The 17,347-nt window shown below is 48.6% G+C and overlaps 1 protein-coding gene across 1 annotated transcript in view; it reads left to right on the top strand.

The window, feature by feature from the left end:
• drp2 (dystrophin related protein 2) overlaps positions 1-2,117 on the top strand; it is a 489,581-nt gene extending 487,464 nt beyond the window's left edge. The window contains exon 25 of the mRNA XM_038775302.1: positions 49-2,117. Within this exon, the coding sequence (XP_038631230.1) occupies positions 49-86 (38 nt within the window). The 3' untranslated portion in view covers positions 87-2,117. The remainder of the gene's footprint in view (positions 1-48) is intronic.
• The last annotated feature ends 15,230 nt before the right edge of the window (positions 2,118-17,347 follow it).

Genomic DNA, 17,347 nt, shown 5'->3' with positions numbered 1-17,347 from the left:
TTCAGAGCAGATTTGTTATTCTTCTCTTTCTATCTCTGTTTCCTTCAGGTGAACCCTCTCATCACATAGAAGAAGCAAATGAGTGATGGAAGACATCCAAATTAGTCCCCTTGCTGGAACCAGCTCGCCTACATTGATAATACTCAAATATACAAGCATAACGCAAAACGGAGTACCGTCATTTAGATTCTGTGGGTGTATAAAGGAGATGCAGAGAACATGGATTCAGTGGGATCTCAGTCATCCAGTGAACCCACACTTTTGGGACTCTAGTTTTCCACAACTAGTTAACCATGGCAACAAGAGCATCCAACTTTGAAGCAACCAAAGCAGTGAAACTTGCTTCTTTTAATTAGCTGAGACTCCAAAATGCTAATTACAATCAGAATATAATTGTGCTTTAATGGTGCATATTGTGGATAATGTTTCATTGATTAAAGTTAGAGATTGTTGAGCTGGGAGTTCTTTCATGAACTACATGGAGCAGTTTGTTGATAGCGGTAGTTGGCAACCTTCCATCTGTGAGAATTGATGGGCATGTAAACTCTGAATTTCGGTCAGGTCCAATAAGATCATTTGCTTCACTTCTTTTGAGAGCTGAACAAGCAGATTCTGGAAAGGCAAAGTCTGTTACCAGTGCCACAAATGAAATTATTGCTTGCCGGCAGTGTGGGAAGATCTCTGCTAATACTTTCTGAAGTCTGCTTTGAAGCTTCTGAAACCACATGTCATCATGCTGGCAAACTTCTGCCCACAGATAGTGTCACCATTGAGATCAATCAGCTAGCATTTCCCACTTTGCGTGATTGATGTTGAGAATTTTCACATCTCTTTTGACAGTGGGCCCTTTGGCACAGGATTGCCTCCCTGTTTAATATATTCTTTGGGATGTAGCAATCTTCCAGCCTGTGCACATGCCAAAGACAGTGAAGTCTTCCTGGCTTGATCAATGCTAGCATGCTTGGCATGTTTGCCCTAGAAAGGACTGCTTCGCTGGTGACTTTGTCTTTCCATGTGATGCCATGGATGCATCGTAGATACTGGAGATGGAAGTTATTGGTAGGTTTTCCAGGATTCGCTGCCGTATAGCAAATTGACGCGGGTACAGGCCTTGTAGCTAGGCATTTTGGTCCTGGGGGTCAGTTTTCTGTTTCTTCACACCTGTTTTGTTAGTCATCCAAAGATGGTGGCTGACATGCAAATGCATGTGTTAAACTCCTCATCAAGAAACAGGCTGTCTGTCACTGTAGATCCAAGATGGCAGAATTTGCTGCCTACTGCCGGTGGTGTGTTGTTGAGTCTGATATGGGTAATTGATAGCGTGTTGATATGGGTAAATTAGGCACTATTGCCCAGAAGTAACAATTTACAATTTGATGCATGAACAATAAAGTGTAATAGTTTTTATTTTGGAGCTCGAGGTGAGGATTACTGCTTCCTCACGTTTAAAGAATTAGAGTTTATTGGAGAAGCTTTCTAATTTGGGTATGTATGATTTGGGATTTGACCTGAGAATGCCATAGTTTTATAGATTTGGTACAGGCATAATGATCAATCTAGCAGCAGGAGTCCAATATCTGGCATATGATATTTGATTTGAGGGCACTTTTGTATTCTGGGTACATATAAATAATTGAGGTAGATTCTTGGTCAAGAGTAGGTTTAGTGAGGAGAAGCTGAAGAAGATCTTGGATGAAGTGAAAAAGTTGGCATTCATCAATTTATAAAGCTGAAAGTTGTAAATATTTCAGAATGGATATGTTCATTTGTGAGAACTAATTTTCAAAGGATGCAATGCGATGCTAAACTGAAAAAGCATAATATTGACAATGATATTCCACAATATATTGTGGAATCCTAGTTGAATCATTGATGAACTTAATCATTACTGTCAGGAAGTTTCTGGAACTTTTATACCTAGTCACAAAAAATAGATATTCTTAATATTCAAGAAATACAGATTTCTCTAAATATTTAAGATTAGAATGTGCCTTGGGGTGGCATGGTGGCACAGTGGTTAGCACTGCTGCCTCACGGCGCCGAGGACCTGGGTTCAATCCCGGCCCTGGGCCACTGTCCATGTGGAGTTTGCACATCTTCCACATGTTTGCGTGCGGTTCACCCCCACAACCCAAACATGTGCAGGCTCGGTGAATCGGCCACGCTAAATTGTCCCTTAATTGGAAAAAAATAGAATTAGATACTCTAAATTTCAAAAAAAAAAATTAGAATGTGTTGTGTCTTTGGGATGTTGCAAGATTAAAGATTTGAAGGAACTGAGTGTCATGAGACAGAAAATTACAAGGTATTTTATAATGGATTTGATACAGATTAGAAAGAAATTACACTTGGGATTTTGTGACACAGAAGATTGTTTGCAAGGTGTTTTTTTTGATATTTGCTGTGAATTAAACTCTGACAGATATCTTCAGGCTGTTTCAGGACAAAGAATAAGGAAGTGATTTTGAAATATATGTGACCAAAGATTCAAACATGTTTTTTGAGATGTGCAAGTGAAAGTTCAAAGATATCTTTGGGGTATTATAAAATTAAAATTTAGAAATTATCTTGAAATGTTGCAGACTGCAAAGTGATGTTGCAGGTCATAGAATGAGGTTGGAGATCCCTTGGGGATGTGAAACAAATTAGATGTCCTTGAAACATTGTGGATCAGAATGTTTGAAGATGTCTTCAGGGTGTGATACTGAAGATTGGAAATTGTCTTTGAGATATTGTGAAAATGTAAGTTAAAAGCTGCCATTGTGAAGACTAATAAACTGAAAAGGAGTTGTCTTTGGCATATTGCAAGGCAATATTAAAACGAGAAGGTGTCTTTGGCATATTGCAAGATAATATTAAAATGTACTGTTGTTATGGTTGTGAAATTGAATACTAGAAGGCCTCTTTGCAATGTTGTGAAACAGAAGTTTATGAAAGGAGACTAAAACATGAGAGTTTCTTTTGGGGTGTTGTGCAGTTGAAGATTGGAAGGAGCCTATGCAGTGTTCCAGGACAGATGATTAGAAGATGATTTGGGGTACCAGACTGACGATGAGATGGTGCTTCTCGGATGTTACAATATGAAGGATTAGCAGGTATCTTTGGAAGGTTATGAGACTGAAGATTAGGAGGTACTTTTAGAATGATACAGATTAGAAATCTCAAGTGCTTTGGGGCATTGTGAGGCTGAAGATTTGAAGGTGCTTTGGGATGTTTTAGACTGAAGATTCGAAGGTGCTTTGGGATGTTTTAGACTGAAGATTTGAAGGTGCTTTGGGATATTGTGAGACTGAAGATTTGAAAGTGCTGTGGGATATTGTGAGACTGGAGATTTGAAGGTGCTTTGGGATGTTTTAGACTAAAGATTTGAAGGTGCATTGGGATATTGTGAGACTGAAGATTTGAAAGTGCTGTGGGATATTGTGAGACTGGAGATTTGAAGGTGCTTTGGGATGTTTTAGACTGAAGATTTGAAGGTGCATTGGGATATTGTGAGACTGGAGATTTGAAGGTGCTTTGGGACGTTTTAGACAGAAGATTTGAAGGTGTTTTTGAATAGTGTGAGACCGAAGATTTGAAGGTGCTTTGGGATGTGGTAAGACTGAAGATTCAAAAGGATTGTGAGACTGAAGATTCAAAGGTGCTTTGGGATGTTGTCAGACTGAAGATTCGAAGGTTTTTTGGATGTTGTGAGACTGAAGATTCTAAGGTGTTTTAGGATGTTGTGAGACTGAAGATTTGAAGGTGCTTTGTGATGTCATGGGACTGAAGATTAGAAGTTGACTTTACCAGATTATTGGACTGAAAATGAAGAAGTGCCTTTGAAATGTCACAATTCAATTGGGGTGAATTTCTTCCAAGATATCATTGTGATCGTACTGAGACTGATTATAAGGAGTCCTTTTGATATTGTTAAAGGGAAGATTATCAAGATGACTCTGATAGAAAGTTTCATTGCAAGATTTAAAAATATTGGGTATCTTTGAATATTGCACATTGGAGTGTTGCACAACTGTCAATCCCATGAAAGTTATACATCATATCGGTATGGTCAGCACTCCACAGTTAATGATCAGTATTTCCTCAATGCTATATTATATATATATATATAAAATATATATACACATTATATATATATAATTGTTTCTAGATTTGTTTTCCTAAAAATCTATGATGATTTATCTGTACAGGCCCGAAATAAAAACACATTAAGAAAAGTCTAGAAACAATCAGTCGGAATAGTAATGTCAAATGTTTGCTCCCTGATATAATCTGAGTGACATGATCAGCCTGAAAACATGAAATGGGACTGAAAATAGCAACAATTCAATGCTCAAATTATTCAGTGATTTTGCAAATTATCTCCTAAAGTCTGATTTTGGATGCCTTTTCCCAATAAAATGCAGGAATCTGTCGAGATGTAGCAGAACCAAAATAATTGCTGTTGATGAATTTTTCAGAACTGAATGACTGAGGTTTCACTGCAGATAGAATATCAATGAATGTAAGCTGAGGACATATGATGACAGTATATGAGGAAATCACGATGTACAGCATGTGTTGATATTTTTGAAATATCATAACTAAGGAAGAATCAATTAATGTATTGACATTTTGATTCCAATAACTTTTCTTTTTAACGGTAATTATCCTTACTGAACAGCATTAAGTGCATTCTCATGTGCATTGCATTGCCAAATTTGAAAAGTTCAGTTCACAGGATTGAAAGCAAATGATTATGCAAAATTGCAGAAAAAACAATTAGAGAAGAAACCACTTCACCATTTGGGAAAATAACCTTCTTTAAGTAAAAGGGAAAATTGAAGTAATTATATTACGTAGCTAATATTTCCTGTTGTGGAGTAGCAAAGTGATGCAGTCTCTTCAAACATGGAACGTCGATTCCAATGCAGCTCAGCCAATAACACGGAAACTGTAAGGATCCTCGATAAAATCTCATCCTAATTTCTATTGGATGCTAGTCTACATTGCAAAACCACTGAGAATTCCACATGGAATTGCCACAAAATACAAACCTCAAGCTCTGAAAATGGTTGATTTCAAAAGTTGAATTGGCATAATGTAGTGAAGAGCCATAATCTCAAGATTACAGTAAAACTCATTGGTGTGGCTAAGTGAGCAGAGCTTATTCTGCCTCCAATTCGTGTTATATCTGTCCTGAGAGTAGAGGGAAATTTCCTTTATCTCATTTTGTTATGCTTGACCTGGAGCACCCAACAGAGAATAACATTGTATCTAATCCTTACATCTGACCCAGGGGTGCTTGATACTTCCAATTAGAGGGAATTTTAATCTTCATCTATTTGGTACCCTCTATATTTGAGCTTGATGCTGATTGCAGAGCTGTTTCATTCTGTAACATGTATTTCCCCCTCACCTTAATGAAGTCAAATTACTGTGTGATATGAATAAGCAGAGACATCCAGGTGATAATTCCAAAACTTCAGTCTTCAAACAACTCCAAATTCAACCAGTTAAGGCAAGATTGCCTCAAGTTTGAGATCAAGGAACAACATTAGATTTTCAAACGTTCCAAAAAAATAATTGCAACCTTCCATCACTGTTCAAGATGTGGCAACCTGCCATCCAATAGCTCAATAAACACCAAAAATATTGCTATTTCAACGGCTAAACTCTTTGAAGATGGTATTTTGGTTATAATGATTCATTTATCCAGTAACGGGGTGGGGGTGTTAAACTAATTTAAAACGCATTGACCTTGCCTCATCTGTTAAAGCTCATTTCAGAATTGAATATACCAAACCTTCAGTCGAGCAATTAAGAAATGGCATAAAGGCAATAAGATTTTGGACTTAAATGATAACATTTTAATTGGCTTGAAATCATTCCAGGAGCAGTCGCTTCTACTCCCGACAAATGTTTACTCTAATAATTCATAAAATCCCACTTGTAGTAACGAATGGTTGAAACATGAAGGTACATTTTCTGCTTGTGCGGTTCGCTTGGAGCATCATCTGCTGGTAGTGCATAATTTGGGAGCATGTGTGCCCACAATTAAAGGAATAAACAGCGAGTTACAGACTGGGCAGTTTCCTCATCTTAATTTCTTGCATTTGAACCAATTCCTTCTCTTCCAAACTTCATGTTTGATCCCTTGAGCTGAATTACGTTTGGTGATAATCTGGTGCCAGATTTCAGTAATTATTTGGGCACCATCACTTGGAATTTGCTTTGAAGGGAATGGGGAATACGTCAATTGACCATTGTACCTTCCAAAGAAAGACAGACAAAATTCCTGGCAGTTACGTTTAGTTCCTTTCCTGCTGATACAAGATAAACAATCGTACCGCCAGGGGCTCTTGCCACCAATGCAAGGATTCAGATCAACAATGACTATTACAGGCACAAGCCAACCATGCTGTCCATCCATTTCCATGCTAGGCTGTACTTAGCTATGAATTCTTTCTGACCTTGTTTTCGTTTCACTTGTAAAGAAGCCATCTTGACAATCTGCCTTTAGGTTTAATGTTCGTACAATTTTCTATCAACAGTCTGTTTTTGAATGGGTTCTTTGGAAATTTTCTAAAATGTAAACTGGACGACAGATTCATGTTTTTAAATCTATTTAAAACTTAGTTCTTTGTTTTATGTCATGGGAACATTGGTTAATAAGGTTAATAAGAGGGCAGCACGGTGGCGCAGTGGGTTAGCCCTGATGCCTCACAGCGCCGAGATCCCAGGTTCGATCCCGGCTCTGGGTCACTGTCCATGTGGAGTTTGCACATTCTCCCCATGTTTGCGTGGGCTTCGCTCCCCACAACCCAAAGATGTGCAGGCTAGGTGGATTGGCCACGCTAAATTGCCCCTCAATTGGAAAAAAAAATGAATTGGGTACTCTAAATTTATATTTAAAAAAAATAAGGTTAATAAGGTGTTCAATGAATACTCATTATCATCAAGAAGCCATCAATTCTCAAGCCATGGTTGCACCCTGACCCACCTCTGTTCTGGAGCCTGGTAAAAATGTAATTTATCATCTGCTGGTGCTTGTGCTAGTCAAAAATTAACATTTATAAAAATTAACATGCCTTATTTGCATTTAGTCTAACGGTCTTTACTTGGCTCTTCAGCCATCTGGGGCCTTTGTGTGTATGTGGGGAGATTGTGGGGACGATCGAGCTCTCTTAAGTAAGGAAACTGTCTTTTTATTGTTACTTTTTTAAAGAAATTAATCTAATCAATGTACAGCTTTTTAAAAAAAGTCATTATATAAATAAACCCTTTTTCCAAAGCATTATAAGCTTGAATGTTTACTTTTCGTAGCAGTCCTCTCACCCCCACATGGATGGATTCGCCAGCATTATTGCCGTGGTTACTGTGAAAGTGTTTGCTTTGTGTAATTTATCAGCAGCAAGGCAGCATTCAAGGAGGTCACAGTCTGCAGTCAGCTCACACAGTCATAGAAGTTGTTGGGAATAATGGCAGTTGGACAGCAAAATTTATCCTGATATCGGAGTCGCTACAGTAGTATTAACAGAGGGTGCGATTTAACCACCCGATTGCATCTGGCTGGGATCTGGGTGCGCCAGTTAAATAGCGGGAAAGGCCAAAATGGAGATTTGCGCCGGGCGTGAATCAGCGTGTTATCTAAATAGCCTGTACCCGATGACGAGTTCCGAATCATGCCCAAATATGGCGAGCATATCATTAACCCTCATTTGCATTCATTTCAATCTCAGTCGCAAGATAGCAACGGCCTCCCGGGAATTAACCGGCTCCCCTGCGAGAATCAAGTGGGCGTCGTTTAGTGCTCCTTTTTAAAATGTGATGTTGGTGCAATGGCTTTTTAAAAATTCATTTGCGGGATCTGGGCATCACTGGTTAGGTCAGCGTTTATTACCCATCCCCAGTTGCCCTTCACAAGGTGGTGGTGAGTTGCCTTCTTGAACCGTTGCAGTCCTTGAGGTGTAGGTACGCCCACAGTGCTTTTAGGGAGGGAGTTGCCCTAGCGACTCTGAAGGAGTGGCAATATATTTCCAAGTCAGGGTGGTGAGTGACTTGGAGAGAAACCTCCAGGTTCTGGGGTTCCCAGGTATCTGCTGCTCTTGTCCTTCTAGACGATAGTAGATTTGGGTCTGGAAGGTGCTGTCTAAGGAACCTTGGTGAGTTACTGCAGTGCAGCTTATAGATGGTACACACGGCTGCCACTTTGACTGTGGTGGAGGGAGTGAATGTTTGTGGATGGAGGAGCAATCAAGTGGGCTGCTTTGTCCTGGATGGTGTCAAGCTTTTTGAGTGTTGTTCGAGCTGCACTCATCCAGGCAAGTGGAGAGTATTCCAATACATTCCTGATTTGTGCTTTGTAGATGATGGTGGTTTGGGGGGGGGGGGGGGGGGGGGGGGGGTCAGGTAACTTACTTGCTGTAGGATTCCTAGTCTTTGACCTGCCCTGATAGCCACAGTATTAATGTGGCTAGTCCAGTTCAGTTTCTGATCAATGGTAACCCCCCCCGGATGTTGATTGTGGGGGATTCAGTGATGATAATGCCATTGAATGCCATGGAGCAGTGGTTAGATCCTCTCTTCTAGGTGTTAGTCATTGTCTGGGACTTGCGTGGCACGAATGTAACATGACACTTGTCAGCCCAAGCCTGGATATTGTCCAGGTCTTGCTGCGTTTGGACATGGACTGCTTCAGTATCTGAGGAGTCGTGAATGGTGCTGAACTTTGTGCAGTCATCTACGGACATCCCGCATCTGACCTTATCATGAAGCAGCTGATGGTTGGGCCTAGGACACTACCCTGAAGAACCTCTGCAGTGATGTCCTGGAGCTAAGATGATTGACCTGCAACCATCACAATCATCTTCCTTTGGGCCAACTTGGTCAAATGCTGCTTTGATGTCAAGGGCAGCCATTCTCACCTCACCTCTGGCATTCAGCTCTTTTGTCCATGTTTGAACCAATGCTGTAATGAGGTCAGGAGCTGAGTGATGCTGGCGGAACCTAAACTGAGCGTCCATGAGCAGGTTATTGATGAGCAAATGCCGCTTGATAGCACTGTTGGTGACTGAGGGCAACTGAGGAGGTGAGTAGCCATTTCCATTTTCCAGCATGCCGCTCCAGGACACTGGAGCTGCTGCCCCAGTGCTGGGTGGGGGGGGGGGGGGGGGGGGGGGGGGCTCTGGGCTTTGGGGGGGGTGGGCCTCTGGGCTGTGGGGCGGGGGGGAGGGACTTTTTACCTGTGAAGCCTTCAAGCTGTGTTTAAACATTGCAGATACCCATAATAAGGGCAACCTCAGCTGCTGCCTGTCTTGCCAAACACTTCCAGGCCAGAGCCCTGCTCTTGGTTCTGTGCTGAACTTTAACTCCCTTTGACTGTGAGCAGCCTCTAGCTTCACAGCTGAAGGCATTTGTCAATAAGGAATTGGCCTTGTTAGTTGTGAGAGCACTTCACAGCTGCAGGTTGTCTTTGCTGCTTGCTCCTGCTGGTGGCTGCAGATGCCTGGAGGCCGCTGTTGCTGTTTCCTTCCTTTTCTGTAGCCGGAAAGAAGGACAATTTTTTTCTAAGATAACAGGGTCCAGGAATACGGGCTCAGGGGGACGTATGAGACCAGACGGCAATCTGGTTTGAAGCAAGAAGACGCTGAGGGACATAGAGCGGGATTCTTCCCTACCCGGCGGGTTGGGGGGTCCCGGCGTAGCAGAGTGGCGCCAACCACTCCGGCGTCGGGCCTCCCCAAAGGTGCGGAATTCTCCGCACCTTTGGTGGCTAGGCCTGCGCCGGAGCGGTTGGCACCACACCTACTGGCGCCCAAACCGGCTCCAGCGGCCTTTGACGCCTGGCGCCGGGGCTGGCCGAAAGGCCTTCACCGGTTCGCGCATGCGCCGGTGCGTCAGCTGCCGCTGATGTCACCACCAGCGCATGCGCGCTGGGGGATTCTCTTCCGCCTCCACCATGGTGCCGGCCATGGCGGCGGCGGAAGAAAAAGAGTGCCCCCACGGCACTGGCCCGCCCGCCGATCGGTGGGCCCAGATCACGGGCCTGGCCACCGTGGGGGCTCCCCCGGGGTCCGATCACCCTGCGCCCCCAGGACCCCGGGGGCCCGCTTGCGCCGCCAATCCCTCCGCCACCAGAGGTGGTTCAAACCACGGCGGCGGGAGAGGCCTCCCAGCGGCGGGACTTCGGCCCATCGCGGGCTGGAGAATCGCCGCAGAGGGCCTTGCCAGAGGGACCCTGCGGGGGTCGGAGAATTTCGCCCATGGTGTGTGATATTGATACAAATGGGTCACCTGATGACACCGCTGAAGAAATGCTTTTGCAGATTGCTGATGACTTTGTTGTTGTGGTGAGTGCTGCTTGTAACTGACACATCACCATGAGTTAAACATGCTGGAAGTCAAGGATATTCAACTGCACCTTGAGCGCCAGTGGGATATATGGATGCCAGGATTTGGGTCCAATGACCACATACCCATGGGTCCATGTGCCATTTCTCAGACAAGAGCTATTGCCTAGCAATCCAGTCAAACTGTGAAGCCTGCACACATTGCCTGAACTCTGGAGGTGACAACACCACACGGGCAGCAGCTAACAATCAAACACCCAGAAGCTGAGCTTCGGTACTGGGGATATCCCCGCAACCGGAGAGTGAATGTGTGGGCCAGAGGAGGGTACCCGAGCACAGTACCCTGAGTATGCCCAGCAAGAGACTGTGGTCCGGGGTCGAGGGATTCCCACTGTGGCCGGGGGTGAGTGTACAGGGTTGGGTCCTCTGCCACAACTGGCTCGGTTTGCACTCTGAGGAAAGGCGGGACACGTAAAGGTGCGGCAGGCTTGGGGGAATGAGGGTCCCGGGATGGAAGCCCAAAATGATTGTGGGTCTCTCTCCTTTTCCAATTCCTTCCAGATATAACGATATGGATGGTATTGTTAACCCCGCAGATTCGGGGTTAGTGGTACTGGTGGTAGCCCAGGTGGCCAGGCACAGGAGAAAGTGGCAGCAGCGTCAAGGGAGGCTGGAGGTGGCACCCCATCAGGAGCCTGCCGCACACCCTGAGGACCTGGCTACCCATCAGGCCAGTGAGGGACCCAGAGGGTGAGGCCAGCGATGGCCCAAAGTTTGCAGGCGTTGCTGGTTGTTCGAGGACATGTCGGACAGCATGTGCCACAAGAGGTTCCATCTCAATAAGGAGACAGTGGAGCACCTGTGCCATGGCCTTACAGTCTTTGCAACCTGTGGAGGAGGAGGATATCGACTCCCAGTGGCTGTGAAGGTCATCGTAGCCCTGACCCTTTATGCTACAGGTTCATTCTAGGGCTCGAGTGGGGACTTGTGTGGCATCTCACAGCCTACAGCCCACAAGTGCATCCTGTATGCCCTGTTTGCTCAGGTAGCTGACTGTATAAACTTTGACCAAGCCCATCAAGATGCCTGGGCTGCAGAATTCTCTACCATAGCCAGATGCCCCAGATCCAGTGGGTAATTGATGGCATGCATGTCGCCTTGTGCGCACTAGGATATCAGTTAGTGCCCTTCATTAACAGGAAGGGGTTCCACTCCCTGAATGTCCAACTTGTAATCGACCATCTCCTCCAGATCATGCAAATGTGTTTCCCAGGGACTGTGCACAACAGCTATATCCTGGGACACTGAGAAATCCAATGTCTTTGTGGGACACCCCAGGGTGATAAGTTGGCTCTTGGGAGATAAGGGCCTGGCTAATGACGCCAGTGTGGAGGCCAGAGACAGAGGCTGAGACCTGATATAATAAGGCCCATGTTGCCACCCGCATTATCATTCAGTGGTGCATTGGACTGCTCAAAATGCAGTGAAGGATAGAGATGGGAAGGTGGTGCGGAAGGGGCTAGACGTTAATGGTGTCTTTAGGGACTTTTATGGGGAATTGTACCGATCTGAACCCCCGGTTGGGGGGGGGGGGGGGGGAGGGGAGATGAGGCTCTTCTTGGACAAGCTGCGATTTCCGAAGGTGGAGGCGGGGCAGGTGGGCGCCGGGGCTGGAAGGGTTCCCGGCCCAATTCTATAAAATGTATGCGGACCTGTTGGTCCTGCTAGTTCGGACCTTTAACGAGGCAAGGGAGGGGGGGGCTTTGCCCCCAACTATGTCACGGGCGCTGATTTCCTTGATCCTTAATCGGGAAAAGGACCCCCTGCAGTGTGGGTCATATAGGCCGATCTCGCTGCTAAATGTAGACGCCAAGCTGTTGGCGAAGATCTTAGCTACAAGAATAGAGGATTGTGTGCCGGGGGTCATTCATGAGGACCAGACGGGGTTTGTACTGGGAAGGCAGTTGAATACCAACATACGAAGGCTTCTGAATGTCATTATGATGCCGGCTGTGGAAGGGGAGGCGGAGATAGTGGTGGCATTAGACGCAGAGAAGGCCTTTGATAGGGTTGAGTGGGGGTATCTGTGGGAGGTGTTGGAAAGGTTTGGGTTTGGGGAGGGGTTTGTCCATTGGGTGAGGCTGCTTTATGAGGCCCCGATGGCGAGTGTAACCACGAATAGGAGGAGGTCAGAGTACTTTCGGCTGTACCGGGGGACGAAACAGGGGTGTCCCCTGTCCTCCTTGCTCTTTGCGTTGGCAATTGAGTCCCTGGCCATGGCGTTGAGGGAGCCGGGGAACTGGAGGGGCCTGGTGCGGGGTGGGGAGGAGCATCGAGTGTTGCTTTATGCGGACGACCTGTTGCTGTATGTGGGGGGAATGCCGGAGGTGATGAGGATTCTCGGCGAATTTGGGGGCTTTTCTGGGTAAAAGCTCAACCTGGGTAAGAGTGAGCTGTTTGTTGTGCACTCGGGGGATCAGGAGTAGGGGATTGGTAGGCTCCCACTGAAGCAGGCAGGGAGGAGCTTTAGGTACCTGGGAGTCCAGGTGGCGGGGAGTTGGGGGGCCCTGCATAAGCTCAACCTCACAACGCTGGTGGAGCAAATGGAGGAGTTTAAAAGGTGGGATATGTTACCGCGGTCACTGACGGGTAGGGTGCAGTCCGTCAAGATGATGGTGCTCCCGAAGTTTTTGTTCCTGTTCCAGTGCCTCCCCATCCTTATCCCGAAGGCCTTGTTTAGGAGGGTCAACAGGAGTATCACGGGATTTATGTGGGCGCATGGGACTCCGAGGGTTCGAAGGGTGTTTTTGGAGCGGGGCAGGGATGGGAGAGGCTGGCGCTGCCCAACCTCTGTGGGTACTATTGGGCTGCCAACGCAGTGATGGTGCATAAGTGGGTAATGGACGGGGAAGGGGCAGCATGGAAGAGAATGGAGATGGCGTCCTGTGTGGACACGAGCCTGGAGGCGCTTGTAACGGCGCCGTTGCCACTCCCTCCAACGAGGTATACCACGAGCCCGGTGGTGGCGGCTACCCTCAGAATTTGGGGGCAATGGAGACGGCATAGGCGGGAGGTGGGGGGCTCGATGGAGTCCCCGATAGGGGGAACCACCGGTTTGTTCCAGGGAGCATCGATGGCGGGTTTCTGGGATGGCACAGGGTAGGTATTAGGAGGTTGAGGGACCTGTTTGTGGATGGGAGGTTCGCGAGCCTGGGTGAGTTAGAGGGGAAGTTTGGGCTCCCCCCGGGGAATATGTTTTTTTTTATAAATTATTTTTATTGAAATTTTTACAAAATACAAAATATAAACATCTTAACTCTATTAACGTACAACCGCGGTAACACCCCATAAACAATGCCCCCCAGCTTCAAGAGCAACAAACAAAAGGAAGAAACAAAAACAAAGAAAAAGAGAAAAGAAAAAAAAACAAACAAAGGAGAGAGATAGCACCCTCCACAAACCCTTGTGCACAGTTCTCCCTCCCCCCAATCCTTACCCCCCTCCCCGGGTTGCTGCTGCTGTCGGCCTATTTCCCTACCGTTCCGCCAGGAAGTCCAGAAAGGGCTGCCACCGCCTGAAAAACCCTTGTACTGATCCCCTCAGGGCAAATTTCAACCTCTCCAATTTAATGAACCCCGCCATATCCGAGATCCAGGCCTCCACGCTTGGGGGCCTCGCATCCTTCCATTGGAGCAAGATCCTCCGCCGGGCTACTAGGGACGCAAAGGCCAGAACACCGGCCTCTTTCGCCTCCTGCACTCCCGGCTCCACGGCAACCCCAAACATTGCGAGTCCCCAGCCTGGCTCGACCCTGGATTCCACCACCCTCAACACCGTCTTTGCTACCCCCTTCCAAAACTCCCCCAACGCTGGGCACGCCCAAAACATATGGGCGTGGTTCGCTGGGCTCCCCGAGCACCTAGCACACCTGTCCTCGCCCCCGAAAACCTACTCATCCTTGTCCCAGTCATGTGGGCCCTATGCAGCACCTTGAACTGTATGAGGCCGCCTCCATCCTCTTCCACGCTGCTCCCTACTCGTCCATTACCCACTTACGCACCATCACTGCGTTGGCCGCCCAGTAGTACCCACAGAGGTTGGGCAACGCCAGCCCCCCCTATCCCTGCCTCGTTCCAGGAACACTCTTCGAGCCCTTGGAGTCCCATGCGCCCACACAAAACCCGTGATACTGCTGTTGACACTCCTGAAAAAGACCTTTGGGATAAAGATGGGGAGGCACTGGAACAAGAACAAAAACCTCGGGAGCACCGTCATCTTAAAGGACTGCACCCTCCCCGCCAGTGACAGCGGTAACATATCCCACCTCTTAAACTCCTCCTCCATCTGCTCCACCAACCTTGTGAGGTTGAGCTTGTGCAGGGCCCCCCAACTCCCAGCCACCTGGACCCCTAGGTACCTGAAGCTCTTCCCTGCCTGCTTCAGTGGGAGCCTACCAATCCCCTCCTCTTGATCCCCCGGATGCACCACAAACACCTCATTCTTGCCCAGGTTCAACTTATACCCAGAGAAACCCCCGAATTCACCAAGAATCCTCATCACCTCCGGCATCCCCCCCCCACCGGGTCCGCCACATACAGCAACAGGTCGTCCGCGTACAGTGACACTCGATGCTCCTCCCCACCCCGCACCATGCCCCTCCAGTTCCCTGACTCCCTCAATGCCATGGCCAGGGGTTCAATTGCCAACGCGAAGAGCAAGGGGGACAGGGGGCACCCCTGTCTCGTCCCCTGATGCAGCTGAAAGTACTCCGACCTCCTCCTATTCGTGGCTACACTTGCCATTGGGGCCTCGTAGAGCAGCCTCACCCACCGAATAATCCCCTGCCCAAACCCAAACCTCTCCAACACCTCCCACAATTGCTCCCACTCCACCCTATCAAAGGCCTTCTCCGCGTCCAACGCCACCACTATCTCCGCCTCCCCTTCCACCGCCGGCATCATAATGGCATTGAGGAGTCTTCGCACATTTGTGTTCAGCTGCCTTCCCTTCACAAGCCCCGTCTGGTCCTCATGTATGACCCCCGGCACACAATCCTCTATTCTAGTGGCCAGGATCTTTGCCAGCAGCTTGGCATCGGAGTTCAGTAACTAAATCGGCCTATATGATCCACAATGCAGAGGGCCCTTGTCCCGCTTCAGGATCAAGGAAATCAGCGCCCGCGACATAGTTGGGGGCAAAGCCCCCCCCCCCCCCTCCCTTGCCTCGTTTAAAGGTCCGAACCAACAGGGGGCCCAACAGGTCCAAATACTTTTTATAAAATTCCGCCGGAAACCCGTCCGGCCCCGGCGCCTTCCCCGACTGCATGCTCCCTATCCCTTTGACAACCTCCTCAAACTTGATCGGTGCCCCTAGTCCCTCCACCTGCTCCTCTTCCACCCTCGGGAAACGCAACCTGTCCAGGAAGCGCCCCATTCCACCCTCCTCCACCGGGGGCTCAGAGCGGTACAGTACCCCATAAAAGTCCCTGAAGACCCCATTGACCTCTACCCCCCTCCGCACCACCTTCCCAGCGCTATCCCTCACTCCCCCAATCTCCCTGGCCGTGTCTCGCTTCCGGAGCTGGTGCGCCAGCATCCTGCTCGTCTTCTCCCCGTGTTCATACACCGTCCCCTGTGCTTTCCTCCACTGGGCTTCCGCCTTTCTGGTCATCAGTAGGTAAAATCTGGCCTGTAGGCTACGCCTCTCCCCCAGCAATCCCTCCTCCGGGGCCTCCGCGTATCTCCTATCCACCTGCACCATCTCCCCTATCAGTCTTTCCCTTTCCCTCTGCTCCCCCCTCTCCCTATGGGCTCGGATGGAGATCAATTCCCCCCTCATCACCGCCTTCAATGCCTCCCAGACCGTCCCCACCCGAACCTCCCCGTTCTCATTGGCCTCGAGGTATCTCTCATTACACCCCCGGACCCTCCCGGCCACCTCCTCCTCTGCCAGCAGCCCCACCTCCATGCGCCAGAGCGGACGTTGGTCCCTCTCTTCCCCCAGCCCGAGGTCCATCCAGTGCGGGGCATGATCCGAAATGGCAATGGCGGAGTATTCCACTTCCTCCACCCTGGACACCAACCCCCTGCTCAGGACAAAAAAGTCAATCCTCGAGTAGGCCTGATGTACATGGGAGAAAAACGAGTATTCCCTGGCCCTTGGCCTCGCAAACCTCCAAGGGTCCACCCCCCCCAATCTGGTCCATGAATCCCCTCAACACCTTAGCCGCCGCCGACCTCCTGCCCGTCCGGGACTTGGATCGATCCAATGGGGGATCCAGTACTGTGTTAAAGTCTCCCCCCATGATCAGACCCCCACCTCCAGGTCCGGAATGCGGCCCAGCATACGCCGCATGAACCCCGCATTGTCCCAATTTGGGGCATAAACATTCACCAATACTACCCGCTCCCCCTGCAGCTTGCCACTCACCATCACGTACCTCCCGCTACTGTCAGCCACCACCTTCAACGCCTCAAACGACACCTTCTTCCCCACCAGGATCGCCACCCCCTTTACTCTTCTCGTCCAGCCCTGAGTGGAATACCTGGCCCACCCACCCCTTTCTCAGCCGGACCTGGCCACATCCGCCTTCAGTCCCTTCAGGTGTGCAACTACTCGGGCCCTTTTGACCGGCCCATTCAGCCCCCTCACATTCCAGGTTATCAGCCGGATCCGAGGGCTCCCTGCCCCCTTCCCCTGCCGATTAGCCATACCCCATCCCTTGCCCACCCCCGGCCAGCGTCCCACGCTCTGCCAGTTTCCCACGGCGGCACCTCCCCCCTCCAGCACTCCCTGCGTCCTCCAGCTCATTCCCAACCGTTTCAGCAGCAACCCGGGTAACTCCCCCCCTCCCCTCCCCCCCCCCCCCCCCCCCACCCCCCAAGGCTAGGACCCCTCCTTGCCGCGCCCCCCCTCTACAGCACTCCCGTGAGCCAGCTATCTTCTGCTGACCCCGGCGGCTCCCGCCCTACTTTCGGCTCCTCCCAACATGGGACTGCCCTTCCCCCATAGTGCCC

The sequence above is a fragment of the Scyliorhinus canicula genome, chromosome 17 (genome assembly GCF_902713615.1).
Source record: "Scyliorhinus canicula chromosome 17, sScyCan1.1, whole genome shotgun sequence".
Taxonomy (NCBI): Eukaryota; Metazoa; Chordata; class Chondrichthyes; order Carcharhiniformes; family Scyliorhinidae; genus Scyliorhinus; species Scyliorhinus canicula.
Note: the sequence above shows the minus strand (reverse complement) of the source record. Positions and strands in the feature narration are given on the sequence as shown.